The sequence below is a fragment of the Oncorhynchus nerka genome, linkage group LG22, assembly GCF_034236695.1.
Source record: "Oncorhynchus nerka isolate Pitt River linkage group LG22, Oner_Uvic_2.0, whole genome shotgun sequence".
NCBI lineage: Eukaryota > Metazoa > Chordata > Actinopteri > Salmoniformes > Salmonidae > Oncorhynchus > Oncorhynchus nerka.
In genome coordinates, this window is record NC_088417.1 from 36,756,836 (window position 1) to 36,779,893 (window position 23,058).

The 23,058-nt window shown below is 40.4% G+C and overlaps 1 protein-coding gene across 1 annotated transcript; it reads right to left on the reverse strand.

The window, feature by feature from the left end:
- Positions 1-7,147: 7,147 nt before the first annotated feature.
- LOC115104599 (inhibin beta A chain-like) lies at positions 7,148-22,121 on the reverse strand. Its single transcript, XM_029625958.2, has 2 exons — positions 21,197-22,121; positions 7,148-10,792 (listed from the first exon to the last, which is right to left on the reverse strand). The coding sequence occupies exons 1-2, from the start codon at positions 21,618-21,620 to the stop codon at positions 10,002-10,004; spliced, it is 1,215 nt and encodes a 404-aa protein (XP_029481818.1). The 5' UTR covers positions 21,621-22,121; the 3' UTR covers positions 7,148-10,001.
- Between the last annotated feature and the right edge of the window lie 937 nt (positions 22,122-23,058).

The window sequence follows — 23,058 nt, forward strand, 5'->3', positions numbered from 1 at the left end:
GTATACCACTCCTACCTTGTCACAACTCAACTGATTGGCTAAAACGCATTAACAAGGAAAGAAATTCCACAAATGTACTTTTAACAAGGCACACCTGTTAATTAAAATGCATTCCAGGTGACTACCTCATGAAGCTGGTTGAGAGATTGCCAAGAGTATGCAAAGCTGTCATCAAGGCAAAGGGTGGCTACATTAAAGAATCTCAAATATACAATATATTTTAACAGTTTTTTGTTAACTACATGATTCCATATATGCTATTTCTTAGTTTTGATGTCTTCACTATTACTCTACAATGTGGAAAATAGTACAAAGAAAGAAAAAACCTTGAATGAGTAGGTGTATCCAAACTTTTGACTGGGACTGTATATAAACATGTCCATTTGTGGAAGTTTTTGGCATACCTAAACTTAAACTTGTCCGAATATGTGCAAATACGCACATACAGTATCTACAAAAAAATACACACACATATAATTTGTGCAAAGTATCCGTAGTGAGCTGCTGATGGAATCACAGACTAAATAATGTGAGACAGTGTTGGTCTACAAGCAGTTTACAAGCAGACCTTCAAATAAATCAAGAGTCCCCTAAAAATCTTGGCCTGGGGACAGTCCCAAGTAACCAATGAAGTGTAATAAATGTCATGTTGCAAAAGGTACAGACAAGAACCACGTGCCTCTGAGACCAGCGGGAGTGTCCTACTCGTCAAAAACTGGTTGAATTAATGTTGTTTCCACGTCATTTCAACCAAAAAATTAACTGTGATGACGTTGAAACAATGTGGAAAACTGATTGGATTGAAAGCAGTCATCAGCATAAGGGAATTTTAAACCTAAATGACATGGTGAAGAATTATTTTATTTCACTTTGAATTCCCGTTAGTTGACAACTCAACCAAATGTAAATCAAAACTAGACATTGAACTGACTTCTGTGCCCAGTGGGGTGTGCCCAGTGGGGTGTGCCCAGTGGAGCGCAGCCTGGTGAAGGACATGGCCTGGTGATTAAGTGTTCTAAGAGAACAGTCCTGCGATAATAGTTGTCTCCATTGGATACTGAGATTACATGGATACAGTGTACATCCAAACTCATACGAACATACACCTCAGGGGCTTCCTGCAGCTCGGATCATTGTTGCCAATGAAGAGGAAGTGTTCTGCTGTTGAAGGCTAAATGGAGAATATACACTGATAAGGTTCATATCGCCCCGAAAGAGGACCGAACACGTTGCAACTTTGTTGGTGATGATGTCAAACTGCGAATTGGCTAACTTCTCAGTGGATGAACAGTGCTAAGTTAGGAGATCATGAAATTTAGTAATATTTTGTATTCCTCAATTGCATAACATGCTAAGTTATGTAGTCAAGTGTGATCAAACGCACATCCTTTAGTGGGGCCTAAAAAAGACTCTGTGAAAGAAATAGAGCCTGCACACTCGTAAGCTCCACCACGCACCTTTATGAACAAACACACACCGTTTCACCCCTGCAAGGATCTTCGTCAGGTCTCTGGCCAATCCCACAGATCAAGATGTGCAAGATGAGGTACGTTGGGAACCTTCTGACATGATCATTTGTTCTTCTCTTTCTCCTCAATGCTTCCATCCAATCCAGGACACCAGAAGTAGCTTTGTGCAATTTTCTTAATTAATGAAAGCCATTCCACAATGACCTGAGAGTAGCTGTTGTAACACTGGTTTCCTCAGTGAAAGAGGAATGATAACTCTCCTCATTCACAGCAGACAACCGGACTGTACTGACAGCTAAGTTCTGGAAAGGTAAGGTTTTCAGTTCTGGAGCATCCCCTGTGGCTTTACCTTGGATAATGATGTCTATTACTCCAGATAACACCGGGTCAGGTAATGATAGCCTGGAAAGCCAATCTGAATTGCAGTGCTGTTTTGACTTGCGGTATTTGATGTCAGTTAATGGGTGCTGACAACAACTAAACCCACCTTTGAATTCTGCTTCTGCAGAATTCCAGTATGTGGCCCAAAGATGCTCATCAGCGGATAATGAGCTGTGAGAAGGGTGAACTTCCTCCCGTACAGATACTGGTGAAATGTATGCACTCCAAAATCGATGCCTAGGGCTTCACTTATATCTCTGTGTGGTTACTTTCTGCATTGTTCAATGTCCTCGATGTGAAAGCGATTGGCTTCTCTTCACCGGAAGGCATGATATGGGACACGATTGCTCCCACACCATATGGAGTAACATCACAAGCCAGTTGGATGGGCAATGACGGGTCTAAGTGTGTTAGTGCCTCAGATTTCAAGAGTGTTTTTTGGGCTTTCAAGAATGCCTCCTCGCATTGTTTTGTCCATTTACATGCTTTGTCCTGAAAAAACAACTAATGCAGCGGCTTAAGCTTTGTTGCTGTGCTCGGGATAAAGCGTCCATATTAATTGGACTCACGTTCTGTGGAGCTGGAGCATCCAAGACAGCCTTGACCTTGGATGGAGTTTTGTGAAGGCCCGAAGGCCCCGTCGCATCGAGGATGTGTCCGAGGTATTCAACCAATGAGTGGAAGAATGCACATTTTATCTTTATGAACTCGCAGTCCTTCAGTCACTATAAGGTCGCATCCAAGTTCTGGAGATGGTTATTTTCATCCTTTCCAGTAATGAGGCTGTGATTGTGAGTCCAATAGGGCGGTGCACAATTGGCCCAGCATCATCCGGGTTTGGCTGGGTAGGCCGTCCATTGTAAATAAGAATTTGTTCTTAACTGACTTGCCTGGTTAAATAAAAATGTTTTTAGAACATAATTAAACTCAGTGCTCTTATAGTTTCGTTAACACAGCAGCAAAGATTGTCACTTAATCTCCCTCTTTTTGATTTATTTTGTGGAACCAAAACCATTCAACAATAATTAGTGGCTTTAGTGAAAAGTGTCCTTTCACTATTTGGCCCCATAACACCAAAATAAATGTAGGCACCATTTTTTCTTTATCAATGTCATTTGCAAGAACACAATATTCAAACCATTCTGTAGAAGCTCCAATGCTCAATATTTCGTGAAACTGTCCAATGTTTCCAGCCATTTTTCATTTCTCAATAGGCTCCTGATTGTCACTCACTTCAATATTGTCCTCAACCACGGTAACATTTTCCTCAGTCACGTGATCTTCATTCACTTCAAGCACTTATGTTTCATCCTCAAATTCAGTCCTCTAGCGGTTTTTCATTTCAAACTCATCTTCACAGGTGAATAAATGGCCTTTCCTTTACTCCTTTTCTGCTGTCTATGATGATGCTAACTCCCTCGATTAACTAACTCGATGCTGCACTTGCTTTTCCTAGCAATACACTGTGCTAACATTAGCCTAGACTGTACTACGGAAAATAAGTTTTCAACTTGAAAAAAAAAACTTATTCAAGACAGAATAATAACAGCCAATTTTGTGTTATGTCTCATTTATTTTTACCAGGTCTTTGTAACAATTCAATAATGATGAGACGGGAGGCAGGGATGTGATCATCACAACACAATTCCGATGATGCTCTGCGGCACAACCCCAACACACAACACATATTTTATTTTCAATTGTTTTTTTTATGGAACCATATTAAAAGTTACCTTGCTATCTAACCATTCTAATTTCACTCTACTGGCTCCATTTGTCTGTGCAGCATGTGTAACATCCTGAAGATAACAGTTGACACTTTAAGGTTCTTTTATTGTCTCCGTACAAAAGGAAATAGGTCAGAGGCTGTGGTTTAGTTGGGTTCAAGAAGTGGTTTAGATATTTATGTCTGAAAAACGAAACAATTCTGAGGATTAAATTGACAAATATGTTTTGACTGCATATACAGTCTTATTGCAATGATGCAATTTATCCTGACATCATCTTTACAAAAACTCCATCATTGTAATGAATCTCCTCTTCGTCTGAGGAAGAGTAAGAAGGATTGGACCAATATGCAGCGTGGTAAGTATCCGTCATAATTTATTTGAACGAACGCACAAAACAAAATAACAAAGTGAAATGGACGAAACAAAACAGTTCTGTAAGGTGACATACACTAAGCAGAAAACAACCACCCAAAAACAAGAGTGGGAAAACAGGCTACCTAAGTATGGTTCTCAATCAGAGACAACGATTGACAGCCGCCTCTGATTGGGAACCATACCAGGCCAAACACATAGAAATACCCAACATAGAACAAAAACATTGAATGCCCACCCCAACTCACGCCCTGACCAACCTAAAATAGAAACATACAAAAGGAACTAAGGTCAGGACGTGACACTTCTAGTTTTGTTTACACTGCATGAAAAGTGCAAAAGCTATGACAGAAAATTCAGACATGCAAATTGGTGTTGTCAGGAGATCGCAAATGCAGTTGATCAGGTGTCGTTCATCCTGCAACACTGAGTTCCTGTTTTTTCGTGCACAACCTAACCATCATGAAAAATCATTGTGAGTTAGACGGCAGCAACATTGTGAAAATCTTTTAATTAAGCCTTTCGATGGAGGGGGGTCCCATTAAGTTAACATGTGGAATAGTTTTTAGATGGTCATAACATGGATCATTTTGCGATTTGATTTAGAATTTTAGGACCTCTGTAGGTATAAAGAAATATATATACAAAAAATGTTGATTAAACATTGAATTTGCTCTTACTGTTCTTAGCCCATAGAAACGCATTGAATAACATGTTCATAAGTGGCAAAACAGAAGGAAGAAAGTTTTGAAGTGTCTGTCCTACATCTGAAAGATATTTTTTATACCCATATTTAACCACCTTTTTTTGACACTAAAATAAAATAAGCCTAATGATGATTGAGGATTCTACATGCAACAGTCTGAAGATCAAATAGATTCTGATAACATATACTGACTGCATACACTGAGTGTACAAAACACACATTCCTGATATTGAGTTGCACTCAATTTTGCCCTCAGAACAGCCTCAAAAAGACTCTAAAAGATGTCCAAAGCATTCCACAGGGATTCTGGGCCCATTATTGACTCCAATGCTTCCCACAGTTGTGTCAAGTTGGCTGGATGTCCTTAAGATGGTGGACCGTTCTTGATAAACACGGGAAACTGTTGAGCATGAAAAATCCAGCAGTATTGCAGTTCTTGACACACACAACCGGTGCGCCTGGCACCTACTACCATGGCCTGTTCAAAAGCACTTCAATCTTTTGTCTTGCCCGTTCACTCGCTGAATGGCACACAAACACAATCCATGTCTCAATGGTCTCAAAGCTTTCTTTTACCTGCCACCTCCCATTCATCTCCACTGATTGATGTGGATTTAACAGGGAGCAGAGCATTCACCTGGTCAGTCTAGTTCATGAAAAGAACTGGTGTTCCTAATGTTTTGTCCACTCAGTGTATGTTAGAGTCGACCAAAGACAATAGTCCATATTCAGCAGTATGAGACTGCAGGCTGATTGTGCTGAATGGTTGGCACATTATTCTCACCTAAAACTCTCCCCAGTCTAGGCAATCAAATAACGATGTGCTTTGATTGATATGAAATGTACCTGGAAAACACAGATTACATGTAGATCTATTACCACAGCGAACAAATGGTTGACAGCCATTTAGCAGCTGTCGCAAAAGTGTAACGTTAGTTGATGATTGAAAGTAATAACCTTCATCTAGAAAGTATTGCTGCTGATTGGGAGACATGCTCTATGTCAGCTTCAGAAGTGCTGAGGTTTACATTAAATGACTTGTCTGTCAATTAGCGTCTTTTTGTGAAATCATGTGCCAATTAGCATGAAAATGTTGCTCTCGGTAGAAGACAATGTCTAATCTCACTTCAAAGTTCACACCTCCTTACACACACACACACACACACACACACACACACACACACACACACACACACACACACACACACACACACACACACACACTTTAAATACTTTACTTGAATCCACACATAATATTACAGTAATTTGAAGTATTCAAACAAGGATTCAAACATTTCAATAGTCAAAAATGCATAGACACAACACACACATACACACTTTTTTTTATTACACACTTCACAAAATACATTTCCTAAAACTTTGACCCTTTGAATGTTCTTACACCCACTGTTATGTAAGTTGCATTGTATTGTATTGTCTTTGCCAGTGTTTGGGAGCGTGAGTGTGTGCTCCTGTGTATGTGTGGGTATTATTAAGGAAAGAGAGAATACAATACTTTGAACAGGAAGTGGAGGATGGTGGATCTGCACTGTTTGAGGTTCAGACCTTCACCACTAGCTGTGTCACAACAGCAAAGACTTGCACAACACACCGGTTTAAGCGTCTTACATGAATGATCATCAAAAGGCTGTGGTCCACAACTTCTGCTCACCCAAAGGGAACACCCTTCTGTGGCTTTTGCTGGCCCTCTGATCCTCAGCTATTGAAGTATGATCATCTGCAAGCCATTTTGGTGTCCCCCTTGTCATTAGGTGGGGGCGGCTCTATTTTTAAACAGTCTGCCTGACACACAGCTTTATGTCATATTGACAAAGACCAATTTGGCTTTATTAGTGTTTCTTTCCACTTCTAAGAAGAGGAATCTGCAAGTCCTTCTAATGTTATGCGTTGTGTGAGTAGATGTGTATGGTGAGCCCCCCCCACACACACACACATTACATCACATTCCGTGGTTAGTGGATAGGAAATACAAGGCTGTCCTCATGGCTAGGCCATTTCCTTCCTAGCCATAACCCTGTTGTCTCGCTTGTTTCGGCTCTTGTCTTACCTCATCAATGTAAACTGAGCTGGCTGAGTTCTACTCACGAAAGACACCATATGCTGTGTGAGTAAGTAGACATGCAAGCTTTTGTTCGCAAAATATCCTCTCCATAACATCTGCCTGTCCTTGGTTTTCATGTTGCTCTCATTGGTGTTTTGTGTGAATGGGTTAACCAATGTCTTAACTCAACACTAATAATAATAAATCAAATGAAACAATTCTGTGGAAAGCAAAGCTGTTCTGTTGAGTTTCTCTGAGACTAATTTCATAATTGTGTGTGTATGTGTGTGTGTGTGAGTGTGTGTGCGTGTGCGTGCGTGTGTACTCGTGCACAAGGTCAAATGTACTGAATTATACTGGACTGAGCATGCGTAGAACACCTTTTCAGAAACTGCATAAAACCAGAAACAACACATTTCTGTTTTAGTGTACATCCTTTAAACTTTAATGGTGAAGTGAAACAAATAAAATATAAATATAAATAAAAAAACTTTGCCACAAGCACATTTTGGATTTGTACAACAAAGCAATGCAACATATTGGAATTTGCATTTCAATATATACAGAATAAAAAATATATGTTTTATTCTAAGTCCACTTGTTTCAGTGTAAATTCTTTTGTATTGATAAAAGAAAATGAAAACAAATACAACCACTTTTTCTATTGATGTTGTATGCATTAATGCACACTGTATGGTACATGAATGTGTTTCTTAAATTAGTCTATACTCCAAGACAACACTTTGCGGGGGAATATTTTGGTATCATTTATTTTACAGCCCAATTTAAACTGGTACACTTTACATGGTACTAACTAAGAAACTATGTGCAATGGATACTTTCTTGTACTTCTAAACTATCAACATTGAAATAGATATCCATAATACTGGTAACTCACTGTTTTAACTAGTACCAAATGTTACATATTGAAGCTTGCGTCAAATGAATCTCAAAGAAGATAAAGTATAAATACTTTGTAAATAATTAGCTGGTAAAAAAAAGTGTTACCAAAGTTTCTAATTGCTTCATTTTAGAAATTGGACCATGTACAATGTTGTACGAAGGCAAGTGAAAGAAACCAACTCTCCAAACAAAAACTTTTACTTGGTGTAAGATGAACCTCCAATATTTGGCGAGATATTTTGAAATATGAAACTATTTTAACTAGAATTTCAGGAAAAATATTTCAGACTTCCAAATTCAATGGAGACATTCATTTTCTGCCAAAACATGACAAATTGGCCTACAGTAAGTGCTTTTACAATAATAATAAAATAATAATACAATAATAACATAATAATATGCTGCTCTCCAACAAGATAGTATTGTGAAAAGTATAGCTTAGAGTGAAGCATTGTGGGAAATTAAGTCATTGTGCAGGAGCAGAAGGAATGTTTGGGCACCGATGTTAGGCTACGCTAATGCTGACATGTGATCTGTAACAGCCTCACAATGACGGTTGGCAATACTTACAAAAACTCTTTGGTGGTCAAAAAATGCTGTAATAATACATCTATGTGTTCTCAAAATTACATCTACTCGTCTTTTTTTCTCGTTATCTCTATTTTACACTCATGTGCTCTATAGATGTTTTGATTCATAAGTGCTTTTTAACCTCTCTTAGAATACCATTGATATTTGTGACTAGGCTGATCAGAATGTTGGTATAGTGCAAACTGAAAACGTTCATAACGTTTTTCAACAAAATTGTAACAAAAACAACAAACAATAATATTATTATCAATAGCAAATTATAATAATTATACATAGAGAAATGTTTGGTTCCAGCATCTGGTCCAATTTGTTTCTTTCAAGTATCTCTCAACAACACACACTCACACACACAAGAACGTACACACCATGAACGCATACACCCACCTACACTCAAACAAGTCTTCCTCTTTTTAAGTTTTGAAAAAGTAAACAGTTGAGAAAATGAAACAGGCAAAAAAAAATATGAATTGTAATACTTGACAAGTTGCATAGTTTGGACAGTTGAAGTCAGAATTTTACATACACTTAGGTTGGAGTAATTAAAACTCGTTTTTCAACGACTCCACAAATCTCTTGTTAACAAACTATAGTTTTGGCAAGTCAGCGAGGACATCTACTGTGTGCATGACACAAGTAATTTTTCCAACAATTGTTTACAGACATGATTTCACTTATAATTCACTGTATCACAATTCCAGTGGGTCAGAAGTTATACTAAGTTGACTGTGCCTTTAAACAGCTTGGAATATTCCTGAAAATGATGTCATGGCTTTAGAAGCTTCTAATAGGCTATTTGACATCATTTGAGTCAATTGGAGGTGTCCCTGTGGTTGTATTTCATGGTCTACTTTCAAACACAGTGCCTCTTTGCTTGACATCATGGGAAAATCAACAGAAATCAGCCAAGACCTCAGAAATAATATGGTAGACCTCCACAAGTCTGGTTCATCCTTGGGAGCAATTTCCAAACGTACAAATAATAGTACGCAAGTATTAACACCATGGGACCACGTAGCCGTAGCCGTAGCCGTAGCCACGTAGCCACGTAGCCGTGTTCTGTCTCCTAGAGATGAATGTACTTTGGTGCGGTGGACCAATATTCCCCCAACTTATTGTGGGAAGCTTGTGGAAGGCTACCCGAAATGTTTGACCCAAGTTCAACAATTTAGGCAATGCAATGCTACCAAATACTAATTGAGTGTATGTAAACTTCTGACCCACTGGGAATGTAAATGAAAGAAATAAAAGCTGAAATAAATAACTCTCTCTACTATTATTCTGACATTTCACATTCTTAAAATAAAGTGGTGATCCTAACTGACCTAAGACAGGGAATTTCTACTAGGATTACATGTCAGGAATTGTGAAAACCTGAGTTTAAATAATGTATTTGGCTAAGGTGTATGTAAATTTCCAACTTCAACTGTATATTTTTCAGGCACCTCATTCGCATGGTCTCTCATCTTGCAGTACATGAAAGGAGCAACTACACCGCATCTGGGTCACATAAATATCCTCTCACCTCCCTCCCTTTGTTTTGTAACAAAAATATATTAGATATTATTTTTATTTTTTTTGAAAGTGCCACAGAGATTTCTCTGAGTTATAGATACCCCCTGGACTTGCCAACGATGGAGAACAAGCTAGTCATTGAGTCCAAATAAAAGTCTGTCTTGACAGTGTCTTGCACGCAAGAGAGAGAGGGAGAGATAAAGGGCCTCTTCCGTTTAGTTCTGTCTCTCTGGGCATGAGACCAACTTCCAAGCCCCACCAGCTCCGCCAGGCTTTTACGAGCAGCCACACTCCTCTACGACCATGTTCTGAATGTCTTTTTTGACAATCTTTTGCTCCTCATTGTAGTAGAGCATAGACATGGCGCGTAGCCTCGTGGGCACGCAGCACGACTTAATGTTCTGGAAGGGCGCGTAGCCCCGTATGCGGTAGTGATTGATGACGGTGGAGTGGAAGGACAGAGAGGAGCCTGTGATGCTGGCCACGTGGCTGGGGCAGTCGCCCTCGCAGTAGTTGGCGTGGTAGCCCCCCGGTGCTATGATCCAGTCGCTCCAGCCAATGTCCTTGAAATTGACATAGAACTGGCGCTTGCAGCAAGCACGCACCTTGCCGTCGCACTCCAGGCCCCTTTTGGGGCGTCGCCGTGGCTCGCCGCCCTCGCCCTGCTGCACTACCGCCATGAGGAAGGGCCGGTGGGACTGCTCACGCTCCTGGTTGCCGCTGGTCGACACCAGGATGGGTGTGGCGCCAGCATTGGCGCACAGCGGGCAGGAGATCTTCACACTGAGCATGCTTCCGCCACCCTTCAACAGGGCCTGGACGCTGGCTGACACGGGAAAAGTGTGCCAGCCACTGCGCCGCGTGTCCACTGCCTTCTCGGCCAGTAGCACAGACTCTTCACGGCCGTCTCCGCCATGGCGCTGCTGCAACAGGAGTATAGTGACCTTGGCACGGCTGCGATTGGTCTTGGCCAGCCGGAGGAAGATCCACACATTAGCCTGCTCCACCAGAGACAGCTCACCGCCCTCCTTGGAAATGAGGAAGTTGACCGCACCCTGGGAGTCGCCTAGAGAGGAGGAGGATAGAGAGAGGATCGGAGAATTAGATTAGTAAAGCATTGTAGCGAAGTCTGAGCTCATTTCAGTGTAAGTAAAGGTTTTGCTGTCTGATTCTTGGACTGCCCCGGCCACATCTGAGTCTGGTGGGGTGTGATAGGGCCACATCTATCAGACTGAGTTACTTTAGAGATGGCACACATATCATTAGAATTTCCTTACATGACATTTATTTTATTTATTTATTTCACCTTTATTTAATTACTTAAAATAGGCCCTTATTTTGAGGCTCTGTCTCTATATTTAATAACTTATTTAATGACTTCAATGACATGAGTTCACGCAGAATAAGGCACTAGTCTGTTTCTCTTTTTCCAAATTTGCTTCATTCAGTTCATCATTGATACTTGTGGGCACATCAGTTTGAAAATAATCTGTAATGTCCTTTGCTAACATTAAAGTGAAATGTGTTTACAGGAGAGACAGTAGAATGGTACATTTTGCATACAACATGCAAATATGTTTTGCGATGTGTATACACTCACTCACTCACTGCACACACACACACACATTCACAAGCACACAGCAAGACACAACACAACAGCACTGTCCATCACATACTGTTCACCTCTTCCTAAAAAAAAATGTTTTGGGGAGGTTTAAATGTCACAACGTTGCATAATCTCTTTGTGTCACCTTTACTGGTGACAGCCAGCATACTGTAAAGTACACAATAGTATTACATAGCGATACAGCAAGAGGTTGAAGGATTTCAGTTATTACCCATAATAACTACAGTTTTCACAGACAGATGTGACTTCACTTGTGATGTGGCGACATGTGCCACTGTGGGAGGCGTGCTGGTGAACCAAATCTACCAGCTCTGGCTCAAATCTGGCTTGTGTCCAGGGACCTAAGCACAAGCACGCCTCTGGAAAGCTTCTCCTAACAGATCACTTTGAATGTCCAAGCTAATCCCTTCCAATTACAGAGGAAAATCTTTACAATGTGATGTCTTAACAACGCTTGAAGCTCACTTTCTTGATATTACATTTGGCTCTGGGTTAGGGTTGAATGGCGGGAACCCGGTTACACTCCCATTTCCCGGGATGAATAACTGCGAGAAACCAGTAAATGATAACAATTGTATATATATGAACGGCATGGCGTGAAATTGAACTGTTCAATTATATGTGATGTCTAAATTTGGCTTCTCTACGGCATGATGAATCTGAATGATGAATCAATGCTCAGGGTGGGGACAGACAGCCCAGCTCAGTATGGAGCGCAGTTCACAATGCATGTAGACTTACAGTATCATCTCATCATCGTAATGTTTTTTTCTTGGGACAGGTAGGCCTACATTTGCTGCAGAATAGCCTATGCTACAGTAATATAAAGACAGAATTCACATCTAATTTACCCATCTCCATCTGGAATTCGGGTTCACCTTGTTTTTTAATTGCACCTGCAGAGTTTTCAAATAGCTTACCACTCGAAGAATATTGTTGCTTTCAATCAGTGCATACGTGAACGCGTGAATGCAGTTTTTCTCTCTTTCCATCAACTCCATTCAAATTGCACCCAAAATAGATTATCCTGTTGTAGATTGAAATACTGTATAGCCTGATATATAGATGTCCTAGCCTACCTCTTTCAGGTAATACATTTAATGCAGTATTACCCTTATTTGTAGCTAATTAATGATGGGTTATGCATACTAAGCTTTTAATTTATAGCCTTTGTCTCTTGCTCAGTACACAAGCACCTGTGCTCTGCTGGCCTCTCCTTAAAAAACGCTCCTTAGGTCTTGGAGTCCCATGCAAGAAAAGCTAGACAAGAATGAGCTGAATGTTCTCAGAGTGGCTGTGATGTCATTATCGAAGGAATCGACACAGCAAATTGGCCAGTTAACCTAGTGTTGATTTGTCAGTGTAACGTTTCTCGTGTTGATTCAGGTGTTTGGTGTAAAATAACCCAAGTGTTGGTAATAATAACCAGTGCTAAGCTAAAACCACTCCCATCATTATCACATTTCCCAGCATGCTCTATTGCAGGCTGATTTTTTACAAGTGTTTGTAACTGTCTGCATCATAAACACAAGGCAAAAAAATCATTGGCTTTGCCAGTGGTGGCTCCGTCATTGTTCTTCCGTAATCCTGCACTGAGGCTAAAGAATGGGACTGTACAAACCCAAGGGGGCCCTAACCCAAAGAAAACCTGCCCTGAGAAGAGGGTTTGAGTGCATCGCTGCCCATCATGGTGCCTGAAATAAGTTGTGAGAAAATAATTGGAATCAACTAAAGAGCGGTACAATAACCTCAGAAGAGTAAACAAGAATTTTGCCAATCAGAAAGACAATTTGCACAGCTGTCCTGCACACAAAAATTGAAAATGACATTTTCACCTCCCCCATTGCGTGCCTTCAAAAGAAGAATAGGGAGTGGGGGGGGGAGCCCGAATTAACTGACAATTTAGGAGCATTAGTGGTGGGTTCCTGTTCTATCCAAATACTGTCCTAATTAATGTAGTCAATATGCTCACTCTTAATCCAGTTTAGCTTTGGAGGGCTAATGGTCTTTGATCTCTCCCACAAGAAGGCTAACACTATAACACACTCTTGAGGTGTATATTGTTTACCAATTTAATGGACATTGCAGTTCGTTTATACAGTTTGATTGCATTATTTGATAAGAGTTAAACAAAATTGACCAATTGATTCACATGAACTCAATCCGATACAACATGTATCCGATGTTTCTGCAACCCGTGATCTGCCAGTTGTATTGGAGGTAGTTGTAGCAGCTTTAATACCTGCCAACTCTCCGTCCACTAGTTAGTAGACCTACTTTCAGAGCAGACTAAACAGAGTACTCTTTGAAAAATGTGTCTTTTTCACATTTGCCTCTTTGCCTGCTGCAACTTTGAAAGAGTTCTGATTTGTTAAATCAAGCACAAAACTATTATGGCTTTACTGTATCCTGGACAGCATAATATATAACCACTTTTTTTGTTGTTGTTGACTTATTTCGATAAGTAATAGTTTTAATGCATTTCTTCAAAAATATCATCATAATGATAACAGAATTGTAGCAGCATTTTTCTCTGAAAGTGCCAATCAACCTTATTCTTTCCATATTGATTTCTCTTGAATGGTGCACTTGCCTGCTCTAACACAACCATATGTGGGTCTCAAGACATTCCAGGAATGTTGGAGAGCCATTGTGCAAAGAACCCAGTGTTCTATGAATGTCATTAGGATGTATGTTAGATGCTATCACCACCAAATTGAAGCAGTTACATTTTAAGAATGCTTGTAAAACATCGTAGGGCTCATGGCAATTGTCTTTTAATAGACTGATAAAAAAAAAGTTACAAGCTATCTCATGTGTACCTGAAATCATTCCAATAGCATTCCCAGAAGCACTATTTGCAAGGTTAACAGAGTGCATCTGCATACAAATTGAACCCTTTGGAAAAAGTCCAACTAGCATTTACGATACGTTCCATCTCAGCCGAGTCGATAAACTGACCACCGACTGACCACAGGAATTGCAAAGGTCAGTGGTGCCATCAGTCTTGTAACCTCTTTGACTTGCTTCCTTGGACTCTCAGCCTCTCCGTTCTCACACTCCACTATCTCACTTGCAAAAACACTCTGTGCTGGCCTCTTTGGAAGGAGATGAACCAGCGGTGGGCTTGATTTATGACCCTGTACACACAATTAGACACCCAAGCCCAGGAAGATGTGCAGCAGTCGCTCTGAGTCACCGCAGTCCAGGCATCACAGGCCAAGGCACTCCCAAGAACAATGAGCAAAGTCGGGAGAAATACAGCCTCCTCAGACTCCTAACCTTTGGAGACTGGGAGAGTGAGAGACTTTGTCTATCTAGCTGCTCTTTAATGCCAGGTTGTAATTATTTAAATGAGGGTTGTAATCCCCCCAAATATATATTATTTGGTTTGCCAAGAATATTCCATTCAAATCCTCTATTCAAATTTCCAATGACAACAGTAATTAGTGAAGGAGATGGAGAAGCACCCAACGATTTGCAATCATGCCACACATTTGACCAGAAGACGGTTCAGTCACAACAAATGACTTCATGTGAAGATACAATAGATCTGACTAAGCTCTGACTAACCTGTAAACCTGATCCTATCCCTCTCTCCTGCTTACTCTGTTGCTGGTTAATATCTGTTCACAGATGTTAGTGGCTGAATCAAGCCAATAAATACTGTGGTGTAGGTAGTGTGCAAGAAGAAACCTTGCCACACATGGGCTGTCAAAGTGGAGAGGTGAGGTGAGGAGTGATTGGGCCCATATGAATTGGAAGTCAATGAGACCTGTCCAAGGCTTCTAGTTGTCTCCCTCTCAGTGAGGCACCATGGCCTTCATGGGAACATGGATGCCCTCCTATCCTGCTTGAAAAGCTACACAACACAACAGAACACCGGACTCCCAGCCGGATCCTAAAGGCATCATCCACCAGTCGGTTTATTTTTATTTGACCAGCCCAGAGATATGTGAAAGTATTTACAAAGTTGCCACATTTATCACATTCTTTCCCCTTGCTTTTTACTATTGCCTGAAGATACTGGCTGCTGTTTCTTTTCTGTTTGTCTGGGCTTTGTTAAGGAGCTAGAATAGTCTCTATGAACCATAAAGGTTTCGTCTGACTCGATGTCGGGACACTTTCTTGACACCCTTTTGGAGTAGGCCTCGGCAGCATGATATTCATTTGGAGAGATCAGAGAAGAGACTCCGTTGGTGATGTCAAGAGCTTTGGCGTCACATTCCAAAACATATTTAATTGCTCTGGCCACGGCACAAGAATGAATGGTGGTGGCAGCATTGAGGGGAAAAAAACAGCAAATGTCTTTTTTGTCTTTTGCTTTTAAGCAGCACTGATGGTTCATTTGCATTATATACCAAATGGAGACAAAATCAAACAGTAGTTAAACCTGTCAACCATGCAGGTTAACAAGCCAAAAAAGGAGACTGCCAATTTAGGCTACAGTACAATAACTTTCCATTGACTGCTATTTTGTACTACAATCTAAAAGTAATTAACTATTATTGGAGCGACATGGTTAGGAGGTGAGACTCTTTTGTAATTGATGTGGAATGTGACCTCTCAGCCTCAAAGTCCTTGTGAGAGGAGTGCTTGAGCTTGATAACTGATGGCAGTGCTGGATACGTAAAATACATGACTGATGAGGGCATTTTAATGGAACTATTAGTTAACTTACACCAAATAGGCAGAAAATAACTGTTTTGCATACAAATGTACATGTTGATGATATTCAGTCTCATGAGAAAGTGTGCTTCTTTTCTTAAATCACAAACAAATCTTAGCAGTCACTATAGTTAGTCTATGTAGCCCAGTTAAGGTGTCCAGAGACAGCGGTGCGATTAAAGAGACACAGCTACCAGAAGATAAATGTGGATATAAATGTGGACATCAGAATTTCACTGTTGATATGTTTAATTAATTGCTATACTCCATGGGTAGGGGGGTTGAAGGGTATAGTGAGCACAGACTGCAGAGGAAATTGGCACTACCAGCACTCAGCACTTTCCACACAGTGAGCAAGGCTCTTTCATGAGATACTGTCCCAACAGCCCAAAATAATTATTGGGCCCCATATTCTGTTGAATGAAGCAATTATATGCAGCAGAATGCCCCTGCTGCGTGGTTAATTTAACCCTAGTTATTTACAGTTTTTTGTATTTATTATTAAAGACCCCCAAGCAGAAGTGCCACTCTTCCCTTTTAATCTAAAGTTAATTCAAATGCCTATTTAGAGTAAAAGGGACTATTATGTTTTTTTTATATATATAAGCCAACAAGTACAGCGAATGTGAATGTGGAACTCAATAGTGATCCACACAGGAGTCCCACACAGGAGATTTCTTTAGTAGCCCTCTGATGTCGAAGCAACTCTGAATAATGATAATGTGACTAAATGTCAGGCCAAATCAAATTCTCATCACAAATTGAATTCAGAGAATAGATTATTATGCACTAAAAACAAATGGTTCTATATAGTGCCAAATAAGGGTTATTTGTCTTGTAACCCTTTTTGCTGCTATAAATAGCCTTTTAAAGGTTCTATAAAGAGCCATGCTCATAAGGTTCTAAATGGAACCTTCATGGTGCTATAAAGATCCCTTTCCTAAAGTTATCGAAATGACCTTTTGAAGAAACATATAGTGTTCTTTTCGGTTAGCCATATTATATTGTTAAAATTCCATAGGTTTTATTATTCTGTTAATTGACAAGTTCAAATCAGTTGTGGTAGCTTTGGAATGGCTGGGGTTCCCTGAGGAGAAGTTTGAGAACCATTAAACTAGACATCAGTTCTCAATTGACGCAAAGCCATACGTGAGTCTTTCAACAAATGGAGCTGTGAGAAAACCATGCCACAAAATATTAAAATGAGCCACCGCCCCTACATTTATATTATAATTACTAAAAGAGGAAAGAACCCTTTTCTGAACTGCAAAGAACTATTGAAGGGCTCAATGGGTTCTTTGAGGTGTTATGGTTAAACATAGAACCCTCACTCTTCCCAAAGAGCCCTTGAGGAACCCTCTTTTCTTAAGGTGACTTACAGGCTATGATCATTATGACTGTATTCATGTTAATTAAAATTATTGACTCTCTTATGTCAATATGCCTTTGTTGTAAATCTTTTGGTGCCAAAGCGGTGGCAGTACTGAAAACAGCAGTTGGAAGAGTTGGAAGACTTGCAAAGTTATTTGAAAATAATACTACTGTTGATAAGATGCTTTTATTTTTAACTGGGATATTTTCTATTGAACCATGTGGTCTATGCACTAGAAACTCATGAACACTATGGGCACATATATATATATATATATATATATATATATATATATATATATAGTAATACTATAAATGAATACATTTTGTAAAAGTTATTCAATTATAATGACCAAAGTGACCAAATATTCTGGTAACTTTGGTAAGTTAACGGTAGCTTTGCAAACCTAGGGAAAGCATAGCCAAGAGATGTATCAATGACAAATGTAGGCATAAGCATAACCAAAAAATGTGAGATATGTTTTCAATTACAAATGTCACATACACTACCGGTCAAATGTTTTAGAACACCTACTCATTCAAGGGTTTTTCTTTATTTTCAATAGTGAAGACATCAAAACTATAAAATAGTACATATGGAATCACGTAGTAACCAAAAAGTGATAAACAAATCAAAATCGAATTTATATTTGAGATTCTTCAAATAGCCAACCTTTGCCTTGACGGCAGCTTTGCACACCCTTGGCATTCTCTCAACCAGCTTCATGAGGTAATTACCTGGAATGCATTTTAATTAACAGGTGTGCCTTGTTAAAAGTTCATTTGTGGAATTTCTTTCCTTCTTAATGCGTTTGAGCCAATCAGTTGTGTTGCGACAAGGTAGGGGGGTATACAGAAGATAGCCCTATTTGGTAAAAGACCAAGTCCAAATTATGGCAATAACAGCTCAAAAAAATCAAAGCGAACGACAGTCCATCATTACTTTAAGACATGAAGGTCAGTCAATACGGAACATTTCAAGAACTTTGAAAGTTTCTTCAAGTGCAGTTGCAAAAACCATCAAGCGCTATGATGAAACTGGCTCTCATGAGGAATGGAATGGAAGACCCAGAGTTACCTCTACTGCAGAAGATACGTTCATTAGAGTTACCAGCCCAAATAAATGCTTCACAGAGTTCAAGTCAGATGAGACTGTGTGAATCAGGCTTTCATGGCCGAATTGCTGCAAAGAAACCATTACCAAAGGACACAAATAACAAGAAGAGACTTGCTTGGGCCAAGAAACAAATTGGAGATTTTTGGTTCCAACTGCAGGGTCTTTGTGAGAATGTGTGTGTGAATGGATGTGTATGGATGTGCATGTGTATTTCCCACTGTAAGGAGGTGTTATGGTGTGGGGGTGCTTTGCTGGTGACACAGTCAGTGATTTATTAAGATTTCAAGGCACACTTAACTAGCATGGCTACCACAGAATTCTGCAGTGATACGCCATCCTATCTGGTTTGGGCTTAGTGGGACAATCATTTGGTTTTCAACAGGACAATGACCCAACACAAACCCAGGCTGTGCAAGGGCTATTTTACCAAGAAGGAGAGTGATGGAGTGCTGCATCAGATGACCTGGCCTCCACAATCCAAAGACCTCAACCAAATTGAGATGGTTTGGGATGAGTCGAACCTCAAAGAGTGAAGGAAAAGCAGCCAACAAGTGCTCAGCATATGTGGGAACTCCTTCAAGACTGTTGAAAAAGCATTCCAGGTGAAGCTGGTTGAGAGAATGCCAAGAGTGTACAAAGCTGTAGTCAAGGCAAAGGGTGTCTATTTGAAGAATCTCAAATATAACATGTTTTTTTTTTTTTTTTACACTTTTTTTGGTTACTACATGATTCCATATGTGTTATTTCATAGTTTTGATGTCTTCACTATTATTCTACAATGTAGAAAAATAGTACAAATAAAGAAAAACCCTTGAATGAGTAGGTGTTCTAAACTTTTGACCGGTAGTGTATATTTTTGTCGGCTTCCTGATCATTATGCTAAGGCTTTGGTATAATAATATTAGGTCTGTCTTTGTCATATTGATGTAAGCTTGAGGCGTGGTATTTATGGTGACACACTGTTCGAAAAATATGTTGATGCTCACAACAGAAAGTTTGTGTGTTGACATTTTAATTGAGCAAACTCATAATCCTATTGCAGATGCCTTACAATTGCATGTGTAATTCATCAACATTTGTTTAATCATAGTGCATACTCTCACTTAGGTTTTCCTAAATGGTTCAACTGTTCATTTATTTCAAGTGTATGCTGTTGAGAACATCAGGGAGGGAACCTGGCTCCAGTAATCAGCATGCTAGCATTTTCTAATGAAGTGAGGTAAACTGTTTTATTTTTTAACTTGACTCTGTTTTCTCAACCTCAATACATGCATTAATCAATCAATAAATAAATAATGGTTATTTCCCCCAATTCTGACATGAAAAATGTTGTTTTCAATGCCATGTTATAGCTACTTGAGAACTCTTTCAAATTGCATATTCTAAAATGAATATTTAGAGAATTCCTAATGGACAGGTTGGAAAGTTGGGTCTAACTACCCATATAGGGGAAGAGACTACGTTGAAAATATACATCGTTTTTCTAGAATTCTTTGCTTTTACCTTCTTGTTTGTTTGTTTTTATCACATAACAGGAACAGCAACTTCACAAAATGAAGGACATTCTCATTTTCTTCATTGTGTGTCGGACCATTGGTTTTAAACATAAGTTGTGTGCGTGTGTGTAGGCCTACTGCAGTAGTTCGCTAAATGTAATCTGTCAAGTCCTTGTGAACTCACTGCAAATGCCAGTCATGACTTGGAGTACACATCCTTTACACTCTCATTGAAGCACTCCCCCCTTGCTCCAACAGAGATTCATGAGCACTCAAGATCACCTCACCAATTGCACAGTACTGTATTTCCGAACCGAATAGCCCTTTCCAAAATACTGTACTGTAAAATGTTCCACATCTCCAATGGCAGTCATAATTTGCTATGGGAGGAAAAGGAACATGGTTCTTGTGCCCGACACAGTTCAGCTTTTTCTATACTCCATGTTCCCCTCCTGGGCTATCTAAGTCAGAGCAGACTCAGATCTCCCTACACATCATAGGTTTGACAGCACCTTTGAACACACCACTCTACACCCGACAGCAGGCTTTAAACCCGCCTGTGGAAGAAGAAAACCGAGTAGAGTCAGTACCTGGATAAGAGTTTATTTTTCTTTAACCTGAGGAGCCTTTTTTACATTTATTTTTAATCTCTCTCTCTCTCTCTCTCTCTCTCTCTCTCTCTCTCTCTCTCTCTATTCTCGCTGTCGCTGCCATTTCTAAGAAAAACACTCATTCGGTCTCCCGGCGACTGCTACTGCACTACTCTGAATAACTTCACACGGGAGCTAAGGAACACAAGCCTGGGAGCTTTCTAAGCAGATAATTGTGTATTCTTAAAAGCAGCAGGGGGTCATTAGGGACCTTAAGGGAGGGGTGGCAGGGGAAGGTGTGGGGGTGGGAGCAGCTCTCTGGGTAGAGTCAACAGGTTAAACTGTTCTTTCACACAGGTGGAATTAAGCAGGTCGAGAGCCTGTCGTTTCAAAGAATTAGGTCTGCAAACCTGCCGAACTGGGTTACAGTCCTATAGCCTTTGTAGCGTTTAGCAAGGCTGCTTTTCTGTTTTTGCCTCCTTAGACAAGGACCTTCCATGTTGCTCTGTCTATCGCTCTCTCTCCTTTTCTCTTTTCACACACGTTCATGCTCGATCACCCCCCCCACACACACACACACACACACACCTGTGGCACTCACCGGCCTCTGCGAAGGTAAGGATCTCAGTCGTCTCGACCATGTCGGCGGCATCTGGGCGCCCGTGGCCCCCATCCTCGATCTGGACGCTGCCGTCCTCGGCCACTCTTCCCACGTGCAGCTTGCGGATGGCATTGAGCAGAGCAGCGCGGGGCACCGGGTGCGTAACATTGGGCCGCACCTGTAGGTGCAGCATGTTGAGGATGTGCCTCTTCACTGCCTCCACCACCTCGGGTTTGCTGCCATCCTCCTCCTCGTTGAGCCGCGCCAGGGCGCAGGAAGGGCAGTCGGTAACCTCCGGCACCAGCTGGGACTGGGTCTGTGGTGGCGTCTGGCCACCACCCATCGCCACGGACAAAGAGCCGGCCCCGCCACAGCTATGGGCAAAGAGTAGCAACATCCCACTCAGCAGGGGCAAAGGAGACATCCTGGACTAGACAGGTCTGCTGCCGGGACAACGTAGAGAGCAGCGCAGCGAGCACCAACTACTAGGCGAAATGATGAGAGTGGGGGAAAAATATCAGTCCTTCTGCCAAAAGAGATTTTAAAAACTCCTCCAGACAAGGTAAGCTCTGGAAAAATAAATTTAGTCAGCAGTGCTGTAAGACTTGGAATAAAAGTTTAAAAAGTGACACCTAAAAGTGAGAACGAAAAAGAATAATCCTTGTGTTTAAAAAGGAGAGATGGCTGAAGAAGGAGAGGTGTGGACCGAAGATGGTCCTGCCGGTGCTGGAGTGGAGATGATGTCTGATCCTTGGGAGGTTTTGTGTGGGAATGTCAGTCGTCCTCAGAAGGTTACCCCAGGGAAGAGTAGGTCTCTGTAGGAGTCTGTGAGTGCTCACTGTGCACAAGTTGAATGGTTTTGTGAGAGTGGGCAGGGCTCTCTTTGCTGTCTCTCTCTCTCTCTTTCTCTCTCTCCTTCTGTACCTCTCCCTGTGTCTTACCGTAATTATACCTCCCTCCTCCCTCCTGATCCCACCCTTTACTAACTCACTACTTCTGACTCATGTGTTTCACTAACTTTGCCTTTATTTATTTATTTGGGGTTGTGCTGTGTGCCTCACAGTGGAAGGCTTGCAAACCTTTTCTATCACATTTGATGAACTACTTTTGAACATGTGTTTTATCCTTTGTTGCTCATTCCCCTCTCACTTCTGTTAAATTCAACCACGTGGTTGTTGAATAATTTGTCTTATAGAATTGTAGACATTGGTTTGTAGTGATGTACAATAAGAAGTTCTGATATGGCTTGCTTGTATGCATGTGTTTAGAGTGTGTGACAAGTTGAAACTCTTTAACCCATTATAGTCTAAGCCCTGGCTAAGTCGGGGATGGGGGGGGTTCTACTAAGCTATATGGAATTGTTTTAAGAAGGTCATACCAAGGATCATTTAGCTATTTGATTTTGAATTGTAATATACCTTGATGTATCAAAAAATATATAAAAATTGATTTGATTAAATGTTTATTTGGTCTTACTTATACGCGCCCATACAAACGCATTGAATAACAGATTCACTACATGGAACAACTGATAAAAATAAGTTTGTTCTGAAGTGTCTGTCCTATATCAGAGAGATATTAGAAAGATCAGTAAATATATAAATATATTTTTTTACATGTATAATAAAAACTAGAGTCGATTCATCCCATAAGATTCTTAATCAAATAGCTAACTGATCCATAGTATGAGCTTAAAACAATTCCATTTGTCAGCTTAGCCCCCCCCCTCTCCCAACATCTTAGACTCTAAAGATTTAAGTTGAAACATTCAACTCATTTTGAAGATGGACATGATTGCCTTGTCTGGTTGCAAGGGTTAGATAGCGTACCATATTAGGGCTTTGTTTAAAGGAATGTACATT

What these genes read in the sequence shown, in the direction of transcription:
- LOC115104599 (XM_029625958.2), bottom strand. Translation starts at nt 21,620, where the DNA reads ATGTCTCCTTTGCCCCTGCTGAGTGGGATGTTGCTACTCTTTGCCCAT. An exon ending in CCTTACCTTCGCAGAGGCCG is followed by an intron (nt 10,793 to 21,196) that starts GTGAGTGCCACA and finishes CCTCCTCTCTAG; the next exon opens with GCGACTCCCAGGGTGCGGTC.